Raw genomic sequence first — 18,813 nt, forward strand, 5'->3', positions numbered from 1 at the left:
GTTCTTTGACTTGGAAGGGAATACAGTCGTGTTGTTAATCACAGAGAGATGCAATGCTAATTGTAACTTAGCCACTGCAGATATAGTTAAGACAACAAAGCTAATTAAAACAGCTATCACTATAAATACATAAAATCTACTAAGCGAACCGAACTTACCTTCAACGGAGTAGAAAACTATAATTTTGATGGAAGCCGAACAAAGCCGAGCAGCCACTTGTTTCAGCAGTTCGCGCCGAATGCTTGTTGGCTCGGCCAATCAGAGTGGCGTTTACTGGTTGGGTCATGATGACGTGATGCCTCCGCCAATCAGAGTGGTGTTTATTTAATTTTCGAACTACAGTGTTTGCCTGTTATGTTAAACACAGTCGGAGACGATATGACAAATAAAATCCATTGTATATGTAATAACCGGTCCAGAGACAATTAAAATAAACAAGTAACGTTAAGTTAGAGGAAAAACAGTAAAATAAACATGTACTCAATAAATAAATAATTAAATAACAAATAATGTTACATCACAAATAAACCTATATTGATATGCATTAACCATGTTGATAACAACAATGTTGATATTTGTCTTAAATAAAATAAATATTACATTCATGTAAATTTCCTGCACGTGTCTTAGACGTCCAAAAAAGTTACCTAGTCCGACGTTCAAATGTTGAACTGCATATTGACGTCCAAATGGGGTCTCGGTTAGACGTCCAAATAGCGGACCTAGTTTGCACGTCGTGTAGAAGTGCAGAATTGGTCTTGGACCGACGGACGCAATATAGACATAATCTGCACGTCCGTCAGACGTCTAATGTTTAGTGGGTAATGTTTGAGCAAACCCTACCAGACACTATAGAGAGAGAGTAATGTTTGAGCAAACCTTACCAAACACTATAGAGAGAGAGTAATGTTTGAGCAAACCTTACCAAACACTATAGAGAGAGAGTAATGTTTGAGAAAACTCTACCAAACACTATAGAGAGAGAGTAATGTTTGAGCAAACTCTACCAAACACTATAGAGAGAGAGAGTAATGTTTGAGCAAACCCTACCAGACACTATAGAGAGAGAGTAATGTTTGAGAAAACTCTACCAGACACTATAGAGAGAGAGTAATGTTTGAGCAAACCCTACCAAACACTATAGAGAGAGAGTAATGTTTGAGCAAACCCTACCAGACACTATAGAGAGAGAGTAATGTTTGAGCAAACTCTACCAGACACTATAGAGAGAGAGTAATGTTTGAGCAAACCCTACCAGACACTATAGAGAGAGAGTAATGTTTGAGCAAACCCTACCAGACACTATAGAGAGAGAGTAATGTTTGAGCAAACCCTACCAGACACTATAGAGAGAGAGTAATGTTTGAGTTTGAACACAGTGTGTGACCGCACACTCAGACTGATCGCGATTTTGACTTTCCTTCCTGAAACAAAATAATAATATTAAAAATATTAATGTAGCCTAATAAATATTTTTTGAAACTTCTTATTCGTGCCGTCGACCTGATTTGGATTTCACTTCGCTCCTATTTTGACTTTAATAAGTAGGGTAAACCTTGCATTGTTTGATTTTATGTAATTTTTTTGTTATGTGACCAGTTTTATATATTATTTTGTTTTACTCACCTTAACCCTTTAGGCGCTAGGGTTTTTTGGAAAAAATGCTGGATTTTGACATCAAGATTTCAAAAGCTTGTGGCTTAATGGCTTAAAGATAGAGATCTACTGTAAATTAGAAAAATGTTGGGCATGACCGAAAGTTTATGTGGGGTGTAAATATACTCATCTAATTTGCATATTATGACGTCATCAGGGGCGGCCCTCTTGAATTTCATAATATTTAGGAAATAGTAGATATTGAATTGATGTTTGATTTTTTTGTTTGTTTTTTTTGTCTTTTTCTCCTCATTCCAAATAATCAGAAAAGAGGAAACCAACAATAAAACAGGAGAAAGTACTAAATTATTACTATATTACTATTCTATATAGTAGTAAAACGCATGTGAACAGTAGCCTACTTTTTGATCAGTTCATCAGTAATATTCAGGAAATAATAGATATTGAATGGATGTTTGAACTTATTTGCATGTTGTTGTTATTTTTTGTCTTTTTATCCTCATTCCAAATGATCAGGAAAAGAGGAAATCAACAGTAAAACTGGAGAAAGTAGTAAATTATTACTATATTACTGTGCCATAGTAAAATACATGTGCCTATTTTTTGCTCAGTTGACCAGCTATCTGCCCAATCAGGTATCTATGTGACAGTTTATAGTTCTTGAGAGTATGGTAGCTCTCATTGCATGGCACAGTGCACAGACCTGCCCCAAACTGGCTGCACCTGTACTGTCTGCCGGCGGCCCTTGGAGCGCGCGCGATCAGAACAAACAGCGCAATCTGGCCGATTATCAGAGAGCAACAGCTCTCCTATGGACACTAAGACCACGTCCACCCCTGCCACCCCCATCCCCGTTGGGCAAAGTGTTGAAATGACCACTTGTTTGTGCTTTGTGAACGTTCGCGCCTCGTTCCAATCGCACCATTGCGCGGAAAAGATGTACCGGGAGAAGCACGATCATTAGACGGCCGATCGTCATTTCCAAAAGGCAAATATTCCCCTTCAGAGTCAGAATCGGTGAATGACATTTGCAACACATCCTCACAGTACAACTTTTTATTAGCCGTTTGGCGATTTTCTCTCACAAATCTCACAATTTACTCAGATGCTATGAACTGAATTGCTTCCGCATCAATGACACGATAGCTCGCTTACTCTGCTATTTCCTCGAACAATTTTGGTCTAGAATCGAAGTACTACATGTCTGCCATCTAGTGGAAGGGAATACAAATGAGCCATTACACCAGATTAGGAACTACAGCCCATTTCATGAAGTATGACGTCTTGTCGCAATTTTGCGACTTTGGCGCTTAGAGGGTTAAGTCAGTACCTCACAAAACCAATTGCAACCAATATCAGGTTAATATCAGGTTAACCTAATAGCTATGTTTTTCATACTTCATTTTTCCCTTTTTGTAGGCCCATCAGAGGGACATTTCCTTGGTTTGCTCACATCAGGTAAGAATGAATTTCTGCTGATTGTTACCTGTGACAGGTGTTGCATGCTCTTCATTTTTACTTTGCTTTTTAAATCTAGGTCAGAGGATGGAATCTCATGGATCAATGTAGATTATAAAAGGCAAGTAATTAATAAATGTACAAAATACATATCTTAAAGCATCTTAATGTTAATTTTGTAAAGGGAGGTAAGCTGCAGCAGTAATTAGTAAAAGAGGCATAGTCTCATGATCTCCAGTCCTCAGGTCCCCTCCCAGAATGTTTTAGATGTCTCACTAATTAAAACACCTGGTTCAGCTGGAGCATTCTGGGAGGGGGCCTGAGGACTGGTGCTGAGAAACGCTACACTGAGGGTTATGAAAAATTAAGGCTGTGTAGAAGATGTTGATATACTCTGTTTTTTTCCCCCTCAAACCGCTTTCCCATTGCTTCTTCTGAAATGAAAGTGAAAGTGAAAGTGACGTGACATACAGCCAAGTATGGTGACCCATACTCGGAATTCGTGCTCTGCATTTAACCCATCCAACGTGCACACACACAGCAGTGAACACACACACACCGTGCACACACACAGCAGTGAACACACACACACCGTGAACACACACCCAGAGAAGTGGGCAGCCATTTATGCTGCGGCGCCCGGGGAGCAGTTGGGGGTTCGGTGCCTTGCTCAAGGGCACCTCAGTCGTGGTATTGAGGGTGGAGAGAGCGCTGGACATTCACTCCCCCCACCTACAATCCCTGCCGGTCCGAGACTCGAACCTGCAACCTTTTGATTACGAGTCTGACTCTGTCTAAAGACATCTTTTTTTGAATCAGAAAAGTAGCTTCAATCCGTGAAAAGCTTCAAGTCCCGAACAGCAAACTGGTAATGTTTCAGTCTGTAGTACGTTAGTGTTTCTGCCTTTGATGATGAGTTTCATTTGCATTTACTTCCAGTTTGCAGATGCAGGTTGAATTTGTTTTAAGTTTTACAGGCTCTTCTCCTGGCATTTGCTTTATAAATTCAGAATGAACTGTTCCACTATTTGTTTAAGTCACTTTGTCTTTCATTTAATCATATTCTATATGTACATTGTATTTTAAGATCAGTTTCACAAGGCTAGTCCCAGACTAAAATGCATGTTTGAGCCGTCTTAATTGAAAATAAAAGTCATTGCCATTGCTTTGTCTCAAGATGCACACCAGTTATTTTTTTATGGCATTTTTATAAAAGCTGTTTAAATATCCTAATTTAACTAAGGCCTAGTCCTGGATTAAGATAAACCAAGTCTGTGAATCCGGGAATATGATTTCAAATCACCACAAAGTTTTTTTTTTTTTTTTTTTAAAGAATCACTTGTTTTACCTGAATGTAATGTTATTTTCTTGTTCAAATAGTTTGGGGCAAAAATAAATATATTTGCATGTAAACTGAAGGATGTTGTTGACTTTTTGATTGAAAACCATATTAATTGCAGTCCTGCATGTTCTCTAATTGAAAGGAGGAAAAAGCAAGATTGATTTGATAATGTTTCAATGTTGATTCAATGTTAAATAAGTGATTTAATTTAAGTTGAATAAATGTTGATTTTATGACCATCTTGGTCTAATTTTCATAATTGAAACAACATTATTTCAGGGTGCAAACCTGATGAAAAATCTATGTTAAACTTCAACATTGATTCAATGATAATTTGATTGATGCATCAACATTAATTCAATGTTGATTCAGTGTTGGTCTCTCACCTAATAATTATTGGAGTATACAGCAGCATCTTTTAATGACTGGATTAATTTCATTCTCTCTCTGTTATATGTCGTGTTCTCTAATAATACATGATTCACTGTTTCTGAATGTCCACATATTTCACAATTACCGGTTTCATGTTTCCCTATTTTATACAGATTATGATTTAATGCTGAATGTCTGAGTCACAATCTTGTCAATATCACATCTTTTTATTATTCTTACGTTTCTCCTTGTATATTGTGCAAATGCCTTCCCTTTATTTAATTTTCCCATTTCATCTGCCACTGCTTTTTCCCTTCAGCTTCAATTATCTCCTTGACTTCTGCTTTACTCAACTTTACTCTAATATCAATATCATGATGCTTTAATGCCTCCTTTGCCAGTTTATCATCGACTTCATTCTCTTTCACTCCAATATGTGCCGGACCCACAGAAAACAAACCTTTCTTCCTAATCGTTTCATTCTGAAATCTACTTGTCAAATTTCATTTTCTATATGTTGTCTTTCTGAGGATACACCACTTTCTAAACTTTCCAGAGCTGACTGTGAATCTGTTCATATATCACACATCATTCATTCTGCCTTCCTTCTGTACAGTGAAGTGCTGTGGAGTTTTAATGTATTATAATAGTTATTATTTGTGGTTATAGCTTTTAGAGTATGATGATTTATAACACACAATGAACACGATCCATCTGCTTAAATTACAATGGATTATATTTCTCATAGTTATAATGTATTATAAGTCTCATATCTTGCCACGTTACTATGTTACTTTAAAGTAGACAAAGACCACTTATAAGTAATAAAAATTTTTTTTTTTCTGAAACAGCCATAAGATCAGATATCAGTTTAGATGAATGTGTACACGTTTGCTTTGATGTACAACAAGCACATCTAAACAGGTAAAAACAAGTAGAACAATAAATAAATTAATTACCATTGTAAAACACACACTACTACCAAACACATTGGACCTGAGTTACCATAGTAACCGGCTATCAGATTCCTCCATCAGTACGAGTCTGTTTGATTCGGTGCTTTCAGATATCATTATCATTTGCCAAAATTCACTTAGTGCACCTTTAAGACTTTTATAACTCAAATATAATGTCAAATACTGTGATGTATGCTGGTTCTTAGGTGGTACCCTGTATTCAAGTATCCTGGAACAGAACATGATCAGAATAAGAAACACAGTCGGTGTGAACAGTTCTTGTGTGTTGTGTCTTTATTAATATCTTTGGACTCTTAATCTAGTAAGCCTAAACAGCTAACAAGAGTTACCCACAGATATAACATACATTTCTCAACAAAAATGCACTGCAAAACAAGCAGAAACATATACAAATACAGAAAACACACACCCAGTGTTAGCAAATAAAACTCCCATCTGTCACTCCCCCTTTTTTCGCATCTGATGCAAGTAAACATTAGTTCCCTATCTGTCGGTCACTACGAGTTATGTCGTGACGACAAAGGGGATTTACTTGGAAGCCCCAATCATCTCTGACTTAAGAGAAAACGCCAATAATATTGGCTAGTGGATTTTGCATACCTGAGCCACTCCCCATGCATATGGGTATAAAGGGCGACAGGGGCATCCACTCATTAGATTTTTGCTTCGGCGCCAAGTGGATGAGAAGTTTGCTGATCTCCACAAAGCCTTCATCTTTATTTTGTTCCTGGTTGGCGTCACGGTGCAGTCAGCGGAGTCCCTTTCACCAGCGATTCCCCTGGGCACTTCAACTGAAAGAGCAAATTCTAAAAGAGCAAATCATGGACGATAGTGCCTTTTTCAAGACGCCGTTTCGTCCGTGTCCTCTTGGTTGCGGTCGTTTTCTCTGTCTGCGGATGACGGACACGATCGTTGTCTTCAGTGTCTGGGTCTCCAGCATGCTGAAGCTGTGTTCGTGGATGACTCATGCGCCTGTTGTGGGCATATGAGCATGACATCGCTGCGATCTCGCCTTTCCTTTCTGAAAGGATTGGCACCCTCTGCCGCCACCCGTTCCGGTCTCTCTGGCTCGAGCAGAGGACCGCGGCTGGCGCTCTGGGAGATCTGAGGATCACAGTAAGAGCCTTTCCGCCGGGTACGTCCCCACGGACCTCTTACTCCTCATGCAGCGAATGTCCCGTCCAGCTCCCGGGTGATTTTGCTGGCATTTCGTTCGGTGCGCCGCCCGAGGATAGGATGTCAATCGCAGCATCGGGGGATGGGCTTACATCCTCTGAGGATGAAGGTTCGGCGGGGCTGCCCCCTTCGTGTGTTGTCGCCACCGCTGCGCCGGACCCAGAGCTGACAGCCATGCTTGCCCGGGCAGCCGTGAGCATCGGGTTGGAGGTAAACAGACCGCCCAGTCCCGAGCCCTCCCGGCTGGATGATTGGTTTCTCGGAGCAGGGCGCGGCTCACAACCGTGTTCTACTCCAGTGCCTTTCTTCCCGGAGGTGCATGAGGAGCTGATGAAGTCGTGGATGGCCCCTTTCACGGCCAGAAGCCGCTCGTCTGCGTCCTCCGTCCTCACTACCCTTGATGGCAGGGCTGCGAGGGGGTACGCAGGCATTCCCCAGGTGGAGAGAGCGGTCGCGGTGCACTTGTGCCCGTGAAACGCCGCCACATGGAGGAATCGTCTGCGTCTCCCGTCCAAAGCCTGTAAGCTGACGGCTGCTCTCGCGGCCAAGGCTTATAGTGCTGCGGGCCAGGCAGCCTCTGCCCTGCATGCCATGGCTATCCTGCAGGTACACCAAGCCAAGGCACTCAAACGATTGCACGAGACTAGAGTAGTTCCGACCTGGGGTTGATGCAGGAGCTGCGACTCCATCCCGAGACGATCCGGCTGATCTGGAGTCGATTCGGGGAAACTTAGGTAGACCTGTTTGCTTCCCGCAAGTCCACCCACTGCCAGCTGTATCCCTGGCCTCGGACTTTACGCAAGTATGCATTTCCCCCAGTGAGCCTGCTCACTCAGACACTGTGCAAGGTCAGGGAGGACAAGAAACAGGTCCTTTTGGTCGCGCCGTATTGGCCCACCCGGACCTGGTTTCCCGAACTCCTCGCAACAGCCCCTCCCTGGCGCATTCCTCTGAGGTAGGAACTCCTTTCTCAGGGGCTCGCCACCATATGGCACCTGCGTCCAGATCTGTGGAACCTTCATGTGTGGCTCCTGGACGGGACGCGGCAGACTTAAGTGGTCTACCACAGGCTGTAGTAGAGACCATCACTCAGGCTAGAGCTCCTTCAACAAGGCAAGCCTATGCACTGAAGTGGAGTCTGTTCGCGAACTGGTGTTCTTCTCGCCGGGAAGACCCCCGAAGATGCACGATTGGAGTAGTGCTTTCTTTCCTGCAAGAAAGGTTGGAGCGTAGGCTGTCACCCTCCACCTTGAAAGTGTATGTGGCTGCTATCGCAGCCCATCTCGATGCAGTGGAAGGCCGGTCCCTGGGAAAGCATGATCTCATCGTGAGGTTCCTGAGGGGTGCCAGGAGGTTGAATCCCCCTAGGTCACCCCTGATGCCCTCCTGGGACCTCTCTATCATCCTGGCTGGACTTCAGAGGGGTCCCTTTGAGCCACTAGACTCGGTTGAGCTGAAATTCCTGACTAAGACAGCGTTCCGGGGCCGGGGACCTCCAAGCGTTTTCGGTGAGTGAAGAGTGCCTTGTGTTTGGGCCGGCCAACTCTCACGTTGTCCTGAGACCCCGGCCTGGATACGTGCCCAAGGTTCCCACCATGCCTTTCCGCGATCAGGTGGTGAACCTGCAAGCACTGCCTTCGGAGGAGGTAGATCCAGCTTTGGCGTTGCTATGTCCCGTAAGAGCGTTGCGCATATATGTGGACCGCACTTGGAGCTTCAGAAGCTCTGAGTAGCTCTTTGTCTGCCATGGAGGTCAGCAGAAAGGGAAGGCTGTCTCCAAGCAGAGGTTGGGCCACTGGATAGTGGATGCCATCGCCTTGGCGTACCAATCCCAAGGCGAACCGTGCCCCCTCGGGGTGAGGGCTCACTCCACACGGAGTGTTGCCTCCTCCTATGCGTTGGCAGACATCTGTAGAGCTGCGGGCTGGGCGACACCGAACACCTTCGTGAGATTTTACAGTCTCCACGTTGAGCCAGTTTCTTCCCGTGTGTTGGGTAACAGGTAAGTGGCGGGAAGAGTTGGCAGGTGTCACGCTTGCTGCGCCATTCCCCCTCACCCGGGGATACGAGCGCCTTTTTCCTCCTCCAGTTCAGTTCCCCGGACGGCGAACCCTGGTGGAGTTCCTCCAGCACCCCCGGCAGTCAGACTGGGCGGAGCAGTCTGACGCCAGGCCCAATACTGGTGCTAGCTCGCCTGGGTTTCCAGCAGCAATGTACTCAGTGGTCCCTGCGGGCACCAAGATTAGTGAATTTCGCTGGGGCAATGGGAAGTTTGCGACCTTTCGCATGGCATTTGTCTGTCACGCACTCGCTTCTCAGCATCTGCATGCCACAAGGTCGTCACGACATAACTCGTAGTGAACGACAGATAGGGAACGTCTCAGTTACGTACGTAACCCTCGTTCCCTGATGGAGAGAACGGAGACATTATGTCCCCATGCCACAATCTTGAACCATCGCTGGTTGCCTAGTACTCGTTCTTGGCTCCTCAGTGGAAAACCTAATGAGTGGATGCACCTGTTGCCCTTTATATCCATATGCACGGGGAGTGGCTCAGGTATGCAAAATCCACTAGCCAATATTCATTGGCGTTTTCTCTTAAGTCAGAGATGATTGGGGCTTCCAAGTAAATCCCCTATGTCGTCACGACATAACGTCTCTGTTCCCTTCATCAGGGAACGAGGGTTACGTACGTGACCGAGACGTTACGTATCACTTGAGACAAACATCTATTTGAAGTTGTAAAGCAGCTGTTTTCTTGACTTATGCAAAGGAAAAAGAGATGATAGTGTCATTAGAACATGCAATACATTTATTTATTAAAATTTGGATTTATTTGATATTTCAAGGTTTGTGCATTTATGAACACTAATTCTTATAGAAAATAGATTCTGATTCTGTTAAACATTACATTGTGTTCTTGTAAAGAATGCTGTTATTAACTTTTGTAATAAATCTTCACTGTGAAGCAACACTTAGGCTACTGTATTAGCACTGAACTGGAAATGATGATATTTTTGAAAAATACAATGCATTACAAGGCTGTAGAGAACAGTGCACTATTGCAGACTTATATACTGAGGTTTTAATGAGATTCTTTTAATATAGTCAGTCGTGAACTAAAGCCAGCCCTGTCCAGGGTTCATACAGAAATTGCAAAATTAAATTCTTTCAAGGACTTTTCAAGCACAATTGTTTTGGTTTTCAAGGACTAAATCAAACAATACTGTTATTATCTTTCAAATTATAATACATAAACTAATAAAACAATGGTACACATAAAGTGCAGCTCAAGCAAAGCATGCAGTGACTGTGGCCACTTTAACATTTAAAACTATACTATGGCAAAGTACACTTTCCTTTTATTTTATGAATACACGATTGACCTGAAGAATGAAAGCTATATCATACACTTGGAAAAATATGAGCTATATCATGCTTGTAGACGCTAGGGGTGTGACAATAAACTTAGCTCATGAGATGAGACAAAATACAGAGACTTGCTTCACTAGAATCAGAGAATATTTTAATACTATTTTTAAGATATTTTCAATTGCAAAACATTTGTCTTTAAATCACAAAACAATGCAGTTGTATTTTGAAATGTTTGAACTAATCTAGGGCCATAACTAACAATTATTTTGGTAATCAAGAAATCTACTGATTATTTTGACAATTGAGTAATCTGATCATTTTTTTAAATAAAAATAAACTGAAAAATAAGTGAAACACAGGATTTAATATAACTATATTTATATATAAACTAACGATGAGGCAATCATAATTGGTTCAAATAAAGAATCAAATCCAAGTAATTACATGGTTTTATTGAACAAAACTGTTAAAATGCATAATGTAATATGAATATAAACAATTTAACCCATTTAATCCCACAATAGTGACCGTAAAAAAACAACAACCTAAAAACCTTACTGACTGATGTTTTAGTGCACTTCCTGCAAATATGGAACAAATAAAGGGTCTCAGTTAAATATGTGCAGTGTCACATGATTAGTGCAGATTGTCACATGACCAGAGCAGAATCTTGAGAAGATGATGACTGCATCAAAGCTCCAAAACAAAAGGCTAGTAAAGTGTGTTTACATAAAGATATGACAAAAATGTATTCACTTAATCATTAAATCAGTCACTAATACACTTTTATTACATCTGATCATCAGTTTACAATATAGATATTAAAGCAAACTTATTCATCTGTTTAAGATTCAGAACAGTATGTGTCTGATCTAGATTTATAACTTCTAGATGAAGAATGAAAAACTATTTAATTATGAATTAATACAAATGTAATGATGTGAGATTTGATGAGTTTGTGTGCATGTGAACATCAGAAAGAGGATTTACAGAGAGTCTCTCTATCATTTAATATCACACAGAGACACTGAGGAACCACAATCAACCCCAAATCCAGCACAGAGGGGTTCAGTGAATGTGGTGTTGAATGTGTGTAAGTGTGTGAGTGTGTGTGTGTCAGAGACGCTGTAGAAGGACAGAGAGCCGGTCGACACGTCCACATACACTCTTACTCTCTTAGAGGATGAATGGACAGCAGGTATATCAGTGAAGTTATTATTGTGCCAGACAGTGAATCTGTTATTAGAGCAGAACAGACTCCAGGATTTGTCATTGTATCCAAACATACAGTCATTACTCCATCCTTTCCTTCTGATTCCTTTATATGACACTGATATATCAGCATTATCTCCGCTCCATTCAGTCTCCCAGTAACAGCGTCCAGTCAGACTCTCAACACTCAGAACCTGAGGAACCACATTAAATCTCTCTGGATGATCAGGATACGGCTGATGATCTTCCACACGTGTGATCATCTTGTTCTGATCAGACAGAATGAGTTCAGTGTGTGCTGTGTTTGGATCCAGTGTGAGATCACAGGCATCTGAACACAAGAAGAGAGAAACATCAAGAACACAACAGTGAAGATGTCTGTGTGTGTTTACAGCTAAAGTCCAAACTGTCCTCACTCTTCACAAATGTGTTCACTAATATAGTGAAAGCTGTTGAAGAGCGACTAGTGATTCAGATCTCACTAGCAGTGCTGGTCCTAGACTTCTGGAGCCCAAACAAAACTCTGTGAAAAACCCTGTCAGGCCTAAAACAGTGCAGACTAGTGTTGTGTAAAGCAGCGGTTGTGGGTTTATCATGCACACAAGTCAAGTCAGCTTTATTTCTATAACGCTTTCTACAGTACAGATTGTTTCAAAGCAGTAAACCAGGTTTGTGATGCAACATTTTTATCATCTACATTGAGCATTATCAATCAGCATTTTAAGAGCATTTAAAAATAAACATATAATTGTTAAAATTGGGGAAATGATTTGTAGATGGCAAGGAAAGTGTTCCGCCCATTGAGTTATTTACTCTGAGTTTTTGCTTGGGACTCTTATTTTGAAAATTACCTGACTAATCAAGAGAGCAGCCATCTTAGTTCAGTTTTCTCAGCTCTCTCAAGAATTACACTACATGTGACTGCTGCTACAGTTTTCTGTAATGTTCATGCCTTTGAAAGCATTGTCAGTAAGTGAGTTTTGATAAAATGTCAATTGAGAACATTTTCTTTAGGAAACTATGCTGTATTTGTAACAATTAAGAGTTATTATATACACTAATTCTTTTAAATGCTTAAACAGTTAATTTAGCCTTTTCAGGCTTTTTATGTGAATATGTTTTGCATTCTGTTTACTAATACCACTTTATTTCTGTATCGTTTTTGATAGTTTCACTCTCATTCAATGCACATTGGAGTAAAAGGAGTTTTGGAAACTATACCCTGGCTCCAGTCTTTATTTGAATGGAGTTTGGCTTGCTGCTGAATTGTGTTCACATATATGGAAACACACAAAGAGAGCAGTACAGTGAAATGACATAAACTGGCTGGCTGAACACCCTGGCAGGATCATACAGTAGCAAGCATCATGGCTGAAAGGTATCCAAAAGACAACACACGAGGAAAGATACAAAGTAAAAGTAACAGAACATCTGACACAGCCTCTAAAAGTTCCATAAGAACTTCAAGATCCTCGAGATCTTCAGTTGGTGTTGCTGCAGCACACGCTAGAGCTAAGGCAGAGGCTGCACGAGCTCGAGCTACCTTTGCAGAGAGAGAAATCGCAATTAAGGTGGATAAAGCACGACTACAGGCTAACTTGGAAGCTCTTCATCTAGAAAAAGAGGCTGCAGCTGCTAGTGCAGAAGCAGAGATACTAGAAGCGGCAGCAGAGTTTGAGGATGAAGAGCTGTATGACAGGAAAAGTCACTCTTCATCAGCACGAACCACAGAGAAGCGTGTTTGTGATTACATCAAGGATCAAGTTACATATTTCAGCGATCAGGCTGACTTAGATCAAGCTCAGGATTGCAAATCTGAACCAGACCAAGTAACGGAACAAAATATAGTGCATGTGAATGATAGCCAGTATGTCATACTTGATGCATGTTCCTCCTCTTCATCTCTAAGAGAGACAAAAATGCAAAAGGTAAAACTCCCAAGAAACATAAAAGAGGAGTCAACAGAAAGACTAGTCAGTAATAAATGGCAGCAACAGCCCCAGTTCAGTGGTGTATCAAGCTCTTTGCCACAACACACAGACACTACAGGCATGATGGACCTAGTGAAATATCTAGCGCGCCGTGAGCTTGTCAGCAGTGGTTTAACACGCTTTGATGATCGCCCTGAAAGTTACAGAGCCTGGAGGTCCTCATTCATCAATACAACAAAAGACTTGGGTCTTACAGTTGGTGAGGAGTTAGACTTGTTGTCAAAGTGGCTCGGCAGAGAGTCTTCTGAATATGTGAGACGTCTCAGGGCAGTTCACATAGGAAACCCAGAAGCAGCTTTAAAAATGGTCTGGAATAGACTTGATGAATGTTATAGTTCACCCGAAGTTATCGAAAGTGCGCTGTTTAAGAAATTAGACAGTTTTCCCAGGATTTCAGGTAAAGATAACCTCAAACTAAGAGAGCTCGGGGATCTTTTAATGGAGATGCTCTCAGCTAAAGAAGATGGTTATCTGCCAGGCTTAGCCTATTTAGACACTGCTCGAGGCATCAGGCCAATAGTCGAAAAACTGCCATATACTTTACAAGAGAAATGGATTTCTCAAGGCTCAAGGTACAAAGAAGAGTTTGGTGTTTCTTACCCTCCTTTCTCATTCTTTACTCAGTTCATTTGCAATCACGCCAAAACACGCAACGATCCCAGCTTTGTTTTTTCCAGTAGTTGTCATACACAGTATGAAAGACTCCCTCAAAGACACACTAATCTCAAGACACCAGTATTGGTACACAAAACTGAAATCTCACACGATGCGCCTCAAGACAAAATGCCTTCTAAAGATGACCCAGCAAAATATTGTCCTATCCACAATAAACCCCACCCTTTAAGGAAATGTAGAGGCTTCAGACTGAAGACAATCGATGAACGAAAAGCTTACTTGAAAGAGCAAGGGATCTGCTTCAGGTGCTGCTCATCATCATCACATTTTGCTCGTGATTGCAAAGCTATTCTAAAGTGTGATGAGTGCAACAGCAACAGTCATAATTCAGCTCTGCATCCCAGTCCACCCTCATGGATGCACAAAATTCAAAGTTTTTCATTACAGCATGGCGGGGAGGACGAAGAATTTCCAGAAACTCAAGAGGTGAGCTCTCTTTGCACTGAAGTGTGCCATGGTCTTTCAATGAGATCTTGTGCTAAAATATGTCTCGTCAAAGTGTTTCCCGAGGGAAAACCCGAGAAGGCTGTTAAGATGTATGCTATGCTTGATGATCAGAGCAACAGATCTCTGGCCAGGTCAAAGTTTTTCGATTTCTTCAACATCAATAGCAAAGCATCTCCTTACAGCCTAAAGACATGTGCTGGATTGATTGATTGTTATGGAAGAAAAGCAACCGGCTATCGGATCGAGGCAGCAAATGGTGGAATTAGTCTCGCACTTCCAACGTTAATTGAATGTGATGAAATACCCGACAACCGTGATGAAATTCCAACACCCGAAGCTGCTCTCCATCAACCTCACCTCAAGCATATTGCATCTGAAATTCCAGCTCTGGACTCTGAAGCCCACATCCTCCTCCTGCTTGGGCGAGACATACTCAGAGCTCATAAGGTGAGAAAACAGATTAATGGCCCACACAACACGCCTTTTGGCCAAAAATTAGATCTAGGATGGGTTCTGGTTGGTGAAGTATGCTTAGGAGATGTGCACAAGCCTACTGTTTCCAGTTTCAAGACACATATTTTGGAAAATGGAAGACCCTCACTGTTTATTCCTTGCACAAGTCATGTACATGTCAAAGAAAAGGTCAATAGCAACTTAACAACTCTGTATGCAGCTCACGACTACGAAATTCACTGGAATATAAGTAAAGACGACCTAGGCAAGACTCTATTTAAAAGAACAGAGAACGACAGTAAGCTTGCACTCTCCATCGAGGATGAAGTCTTTCTAAAGACTATGGAGAGGGAGGTTTTCCAGGATGATTCCAACAGTTGGGTGGCACCTCTTCCTTTTAGGTCTCCAAGGCCAGTTCTTCCAAACAACAGAGATCAAGCTTTAAGCCGCCTCTCTTCCTTGCGACGTACCCTAGAACGGAAGCCAGATATGAAAGAACAGTTTGTAACATTCATGCAAAAACTGTTTGACAACGATCATGCAGAACGTGCAGCTCCACTACCAGAGGGAAAAGAGTGCTGGTACTTACCTCTATTCGGAGTTTATCACCCAAAAAAACCTGATCAAATCAGGGCAGTATTCGACTCCAGTGCACAGCATGAAGGTATCTCTCTCAATAACGTACTCCTCAGTGGACCAGATCTCAATAACAGCCTCATTGGTGTTCTGATGCGTTTCAGGAAAGAGCGCATAGCAGTGACGGCAGACATACAACATATGTTTCATTGTTTTGTTGTGAGAGAAGATCATAGAGATTACCTACGTTTTCTATGGCACCGCGATAACGACCTCAAAAAGGACATCGTTGAATACAGGATGAAAGTCCATGTGTTTGGCAACAGCCCTTCCCCGGCAGTAGCAATTTACTGCCTAAGACGAGCAGCAGAGAAAGGTGCACAACAATATGGCCCAGACACCAGACTATTCGTAGAACGTGAGTTCTATGTGGATGATGCATTAATTTCCTTACCAACTGAAGAGAAAACAATAGATCTGTTAAAGAGAATGCAAGCATCCCTCTCTGAATCAAACCTGCGGCTGCACAAGATTATATCTAATAGTGTACAAGTACTCAAAGCATTCCCAACTGAAGACTACGCAAGAGACATCAAAGACCTTGATCTCAATGCAACAATCATGCCTACACAACGCAGCCTTGGCTTGAATTGGGAAACTGCAACTGACTCATTCACCTTTAAAGTATCAGTCAACAACAAACCATTCACACGCCGCGGTGTCCTATCCATAATCAATAGTCTCTTTGATCCTCTTGGCTTTGTGGCTCCTGTCACCGTACAGGGAAGGTTTCTACTTCGAAAGCTATCTATTGAAGGAACAGATTGGGACGCACCACTGCCACAAGAGAAATATGGTGAGTGGGAATCGTGGAGAGATTCATTAAAAAACTTGCAACACCTTCACATTCCACGTCCTTACACGCCCAACTCCCCTTCAAAAGCAAGCCACAAAGAAATCTGTGTTTTCTCGGATGCATCAACAAAAGCGATAGGAGTTGTAGCCTATCTCAGAACGGTGGATGGAGATGGTCAGATTAACATTGGCTTCATTTTAGGAAAAACAAAACTGACACCAAAAAATGAGCCAACCATACCCAGATTAGAGCTTTGTGCAGCAGTCTTAGCAGTGGAGGTAGCAGAACTCATTGTCCAGGAGATTGACTTCAAACTGGATGCTATCATCTTCTACTGCGACAGCAAAATTGTGCTTGGCTACATCTACAATGAAACTAAACGCTTCTATGTCTACGTCCACAACAGGGTACAGAGAATCAGACAATTTTCAAAACCGAAACAATGGCGATACATACCCACAGACCATAATCCTGCGGACATTGCTTCGAGGTCCATTCATGCATCAAAGCTTGCGGAGTCTACCTGGCTTACAGGTCCAGAATTCCTGCGTAAGCCACGCGAAGATGACTTTGTGACAGGCAATTTCGCACTTGTGGATCCAGATTCAGATATGGATATCAGGCCAACTGTGACAGCTTGTACCACAGGAACGAAGGATGAAGAACTCACTTCCGACAGGTTTCGGAGATTCTCCTCTTGGAAATCCTTACAAAGAGCTATTACATCACTCATTCATGTAGCTCACTCTTTTGGATCTACCAATGGATTCAACACATGCAGCGGATGGCATTTGTGTTCAAAACCATACAGTGTAAGTGAGCTATTAAAAGCGAAGAACGTGATAATCCGTTCTATGCAAAGGGAATCATTCAACAAGACCATTGAAACTCTCTCTAAGGGAGGAAACATAAGTAGTAAAATTCCACTCTCAAAACTGAATCCCTTCTTAGATGAGGATGGCCTGCTCAGAGTCGGAGGCAGATTAAAACGGGCAGATTTAAGCTACCCAGAGAAAAACCCAGTCATCTTACCTGGCAAGCATCACGTCTCTGCTTTACTCATACGCCACTACCATGAACGTGTAGAGCACCAAGGCCGCATATTCACAGAGGGGGCCATTCGTGCTGCTGGAATATGGCTTATTGGAGGCAAGCGATGCATAAGCAGTATTCTTCATTCATGTGTAACCTGTCGAAAACTTCGTGGCAAACTAGAGTGGCAAAAAATGTCAGACTTGCCACCAGAACGGTTGAGTGTATCACCACCCTTTACTTACACTGGTTTAGATGTCTTCGGCCCCTGGACAGTAGTAGCTCGCCGCACAAGGGGGGGTCAAGCTCACAATAAACGCTGGGCGGTGCTTTTCACCTGCATGAGCACTCGTGCAGTCCACATCGAAGTCATTATGTCTATGGACTCCTCGAGTTGCATCAATGCACTTCGCAGGTTTTTTGCAATCTGCGGTCCTGCAAAACAGCTGCACTCTGACTGCGGAACTAACTTCATCGGCGCCTGCAATGAGCTTGGATTCAACAAAGTGGCAAAAGAATCAAAAGTGCAAAGGTACATCAATGACCAGGGATGCACATGGGTCTTCAATCCACCACACTCCTCCCATATGGGAGGTGCATGGGAGCGCATGATTGGTCTGGCTCGCAAAATTCTCAACTCCATGTTGATGCGCGAAGGACTTTCCAACCTTTCCGATGAAGTACTTTGTACTCTCATGGCGGAAGTGTCAGCAATTGTCAACAATAGACCTCTAGTACCGGTCTCCATGGATGCAGACTCACCCCTGATACTTACTCCCGCAATGCTTTTAACACAAAAAGCAAGTGCACCACCCCCAGCAGGAAGCTTCTCAGAGAAAGACATTTACAAACACCAGTGGCGACAAGTACAGAGCCTAGCCAACCAATTCTGGCGTCGCTGGAAACAGGAATACCTTCAAACACTACAAGTGCGTCGCAAATGGCAGGAACCACACCCAAACATTCAGGAGGGTGACATAGTACTACTAAAGGACAAACAAGTAGTCAGAAACGAATGGCCCATGGCACTAGTCACAAGTGTTTTCCCTGGTCAAGACGGAAATGTTCGCAAGGTTGAACTTAAAGTGACTAAAGAAGGGTCCAGCAAAACTTTCCTAAGGCCTGTATCTGAAATCATTCTCCTGCTAAGAAAATAAGAAAATGCCTTTGAACAGTTGTTACATATGACATCTTTATAGATGTCAGGCGGGGAGTGTTCCGCCCATTGAGTTATTTACTCTGAGTTTTTGCTTG

The 18,813-nt window shown here is 42.3% G+C and overlaps 1 protein-coding gene across 1 annotated transcript in view; it reads right to left on the minus strand.

The window, feature by feature from the left end:
- Positions 1-10,749: 10,749 nt before the first annotated feature.
- LOC306861604 (protein NLRC3-like) overlaps positions 10,750-18,813 on the minus strand; it is a 107,592-nt gene continuing 99,528 nt past the window's right edge. The window contains exon 9 of the mRNA XM_079403979.1: positions 10,750-11,860. Coding sequence (XP_079260105.1) covers positions 11,322-11,860 — 539 coding nt within the window. The 3' untranslated portion in view covers positions 10,750-11,321. The remainder of the gene's footprint in view (positions 11,861-18,813) is intronic.

This window comes from Barbus barbus, assembly GCF_936440315.1.
Source record: "Barbus barbus genome assembly, chromosome: 42".
Classification (NCBI taxonomy): domain Eukaryota; kingdom Metazoa; phylum Chordata; class Actinopteri; order Cypriniformes; family Cyprinidae; genus Barbus; species Barbus barbus.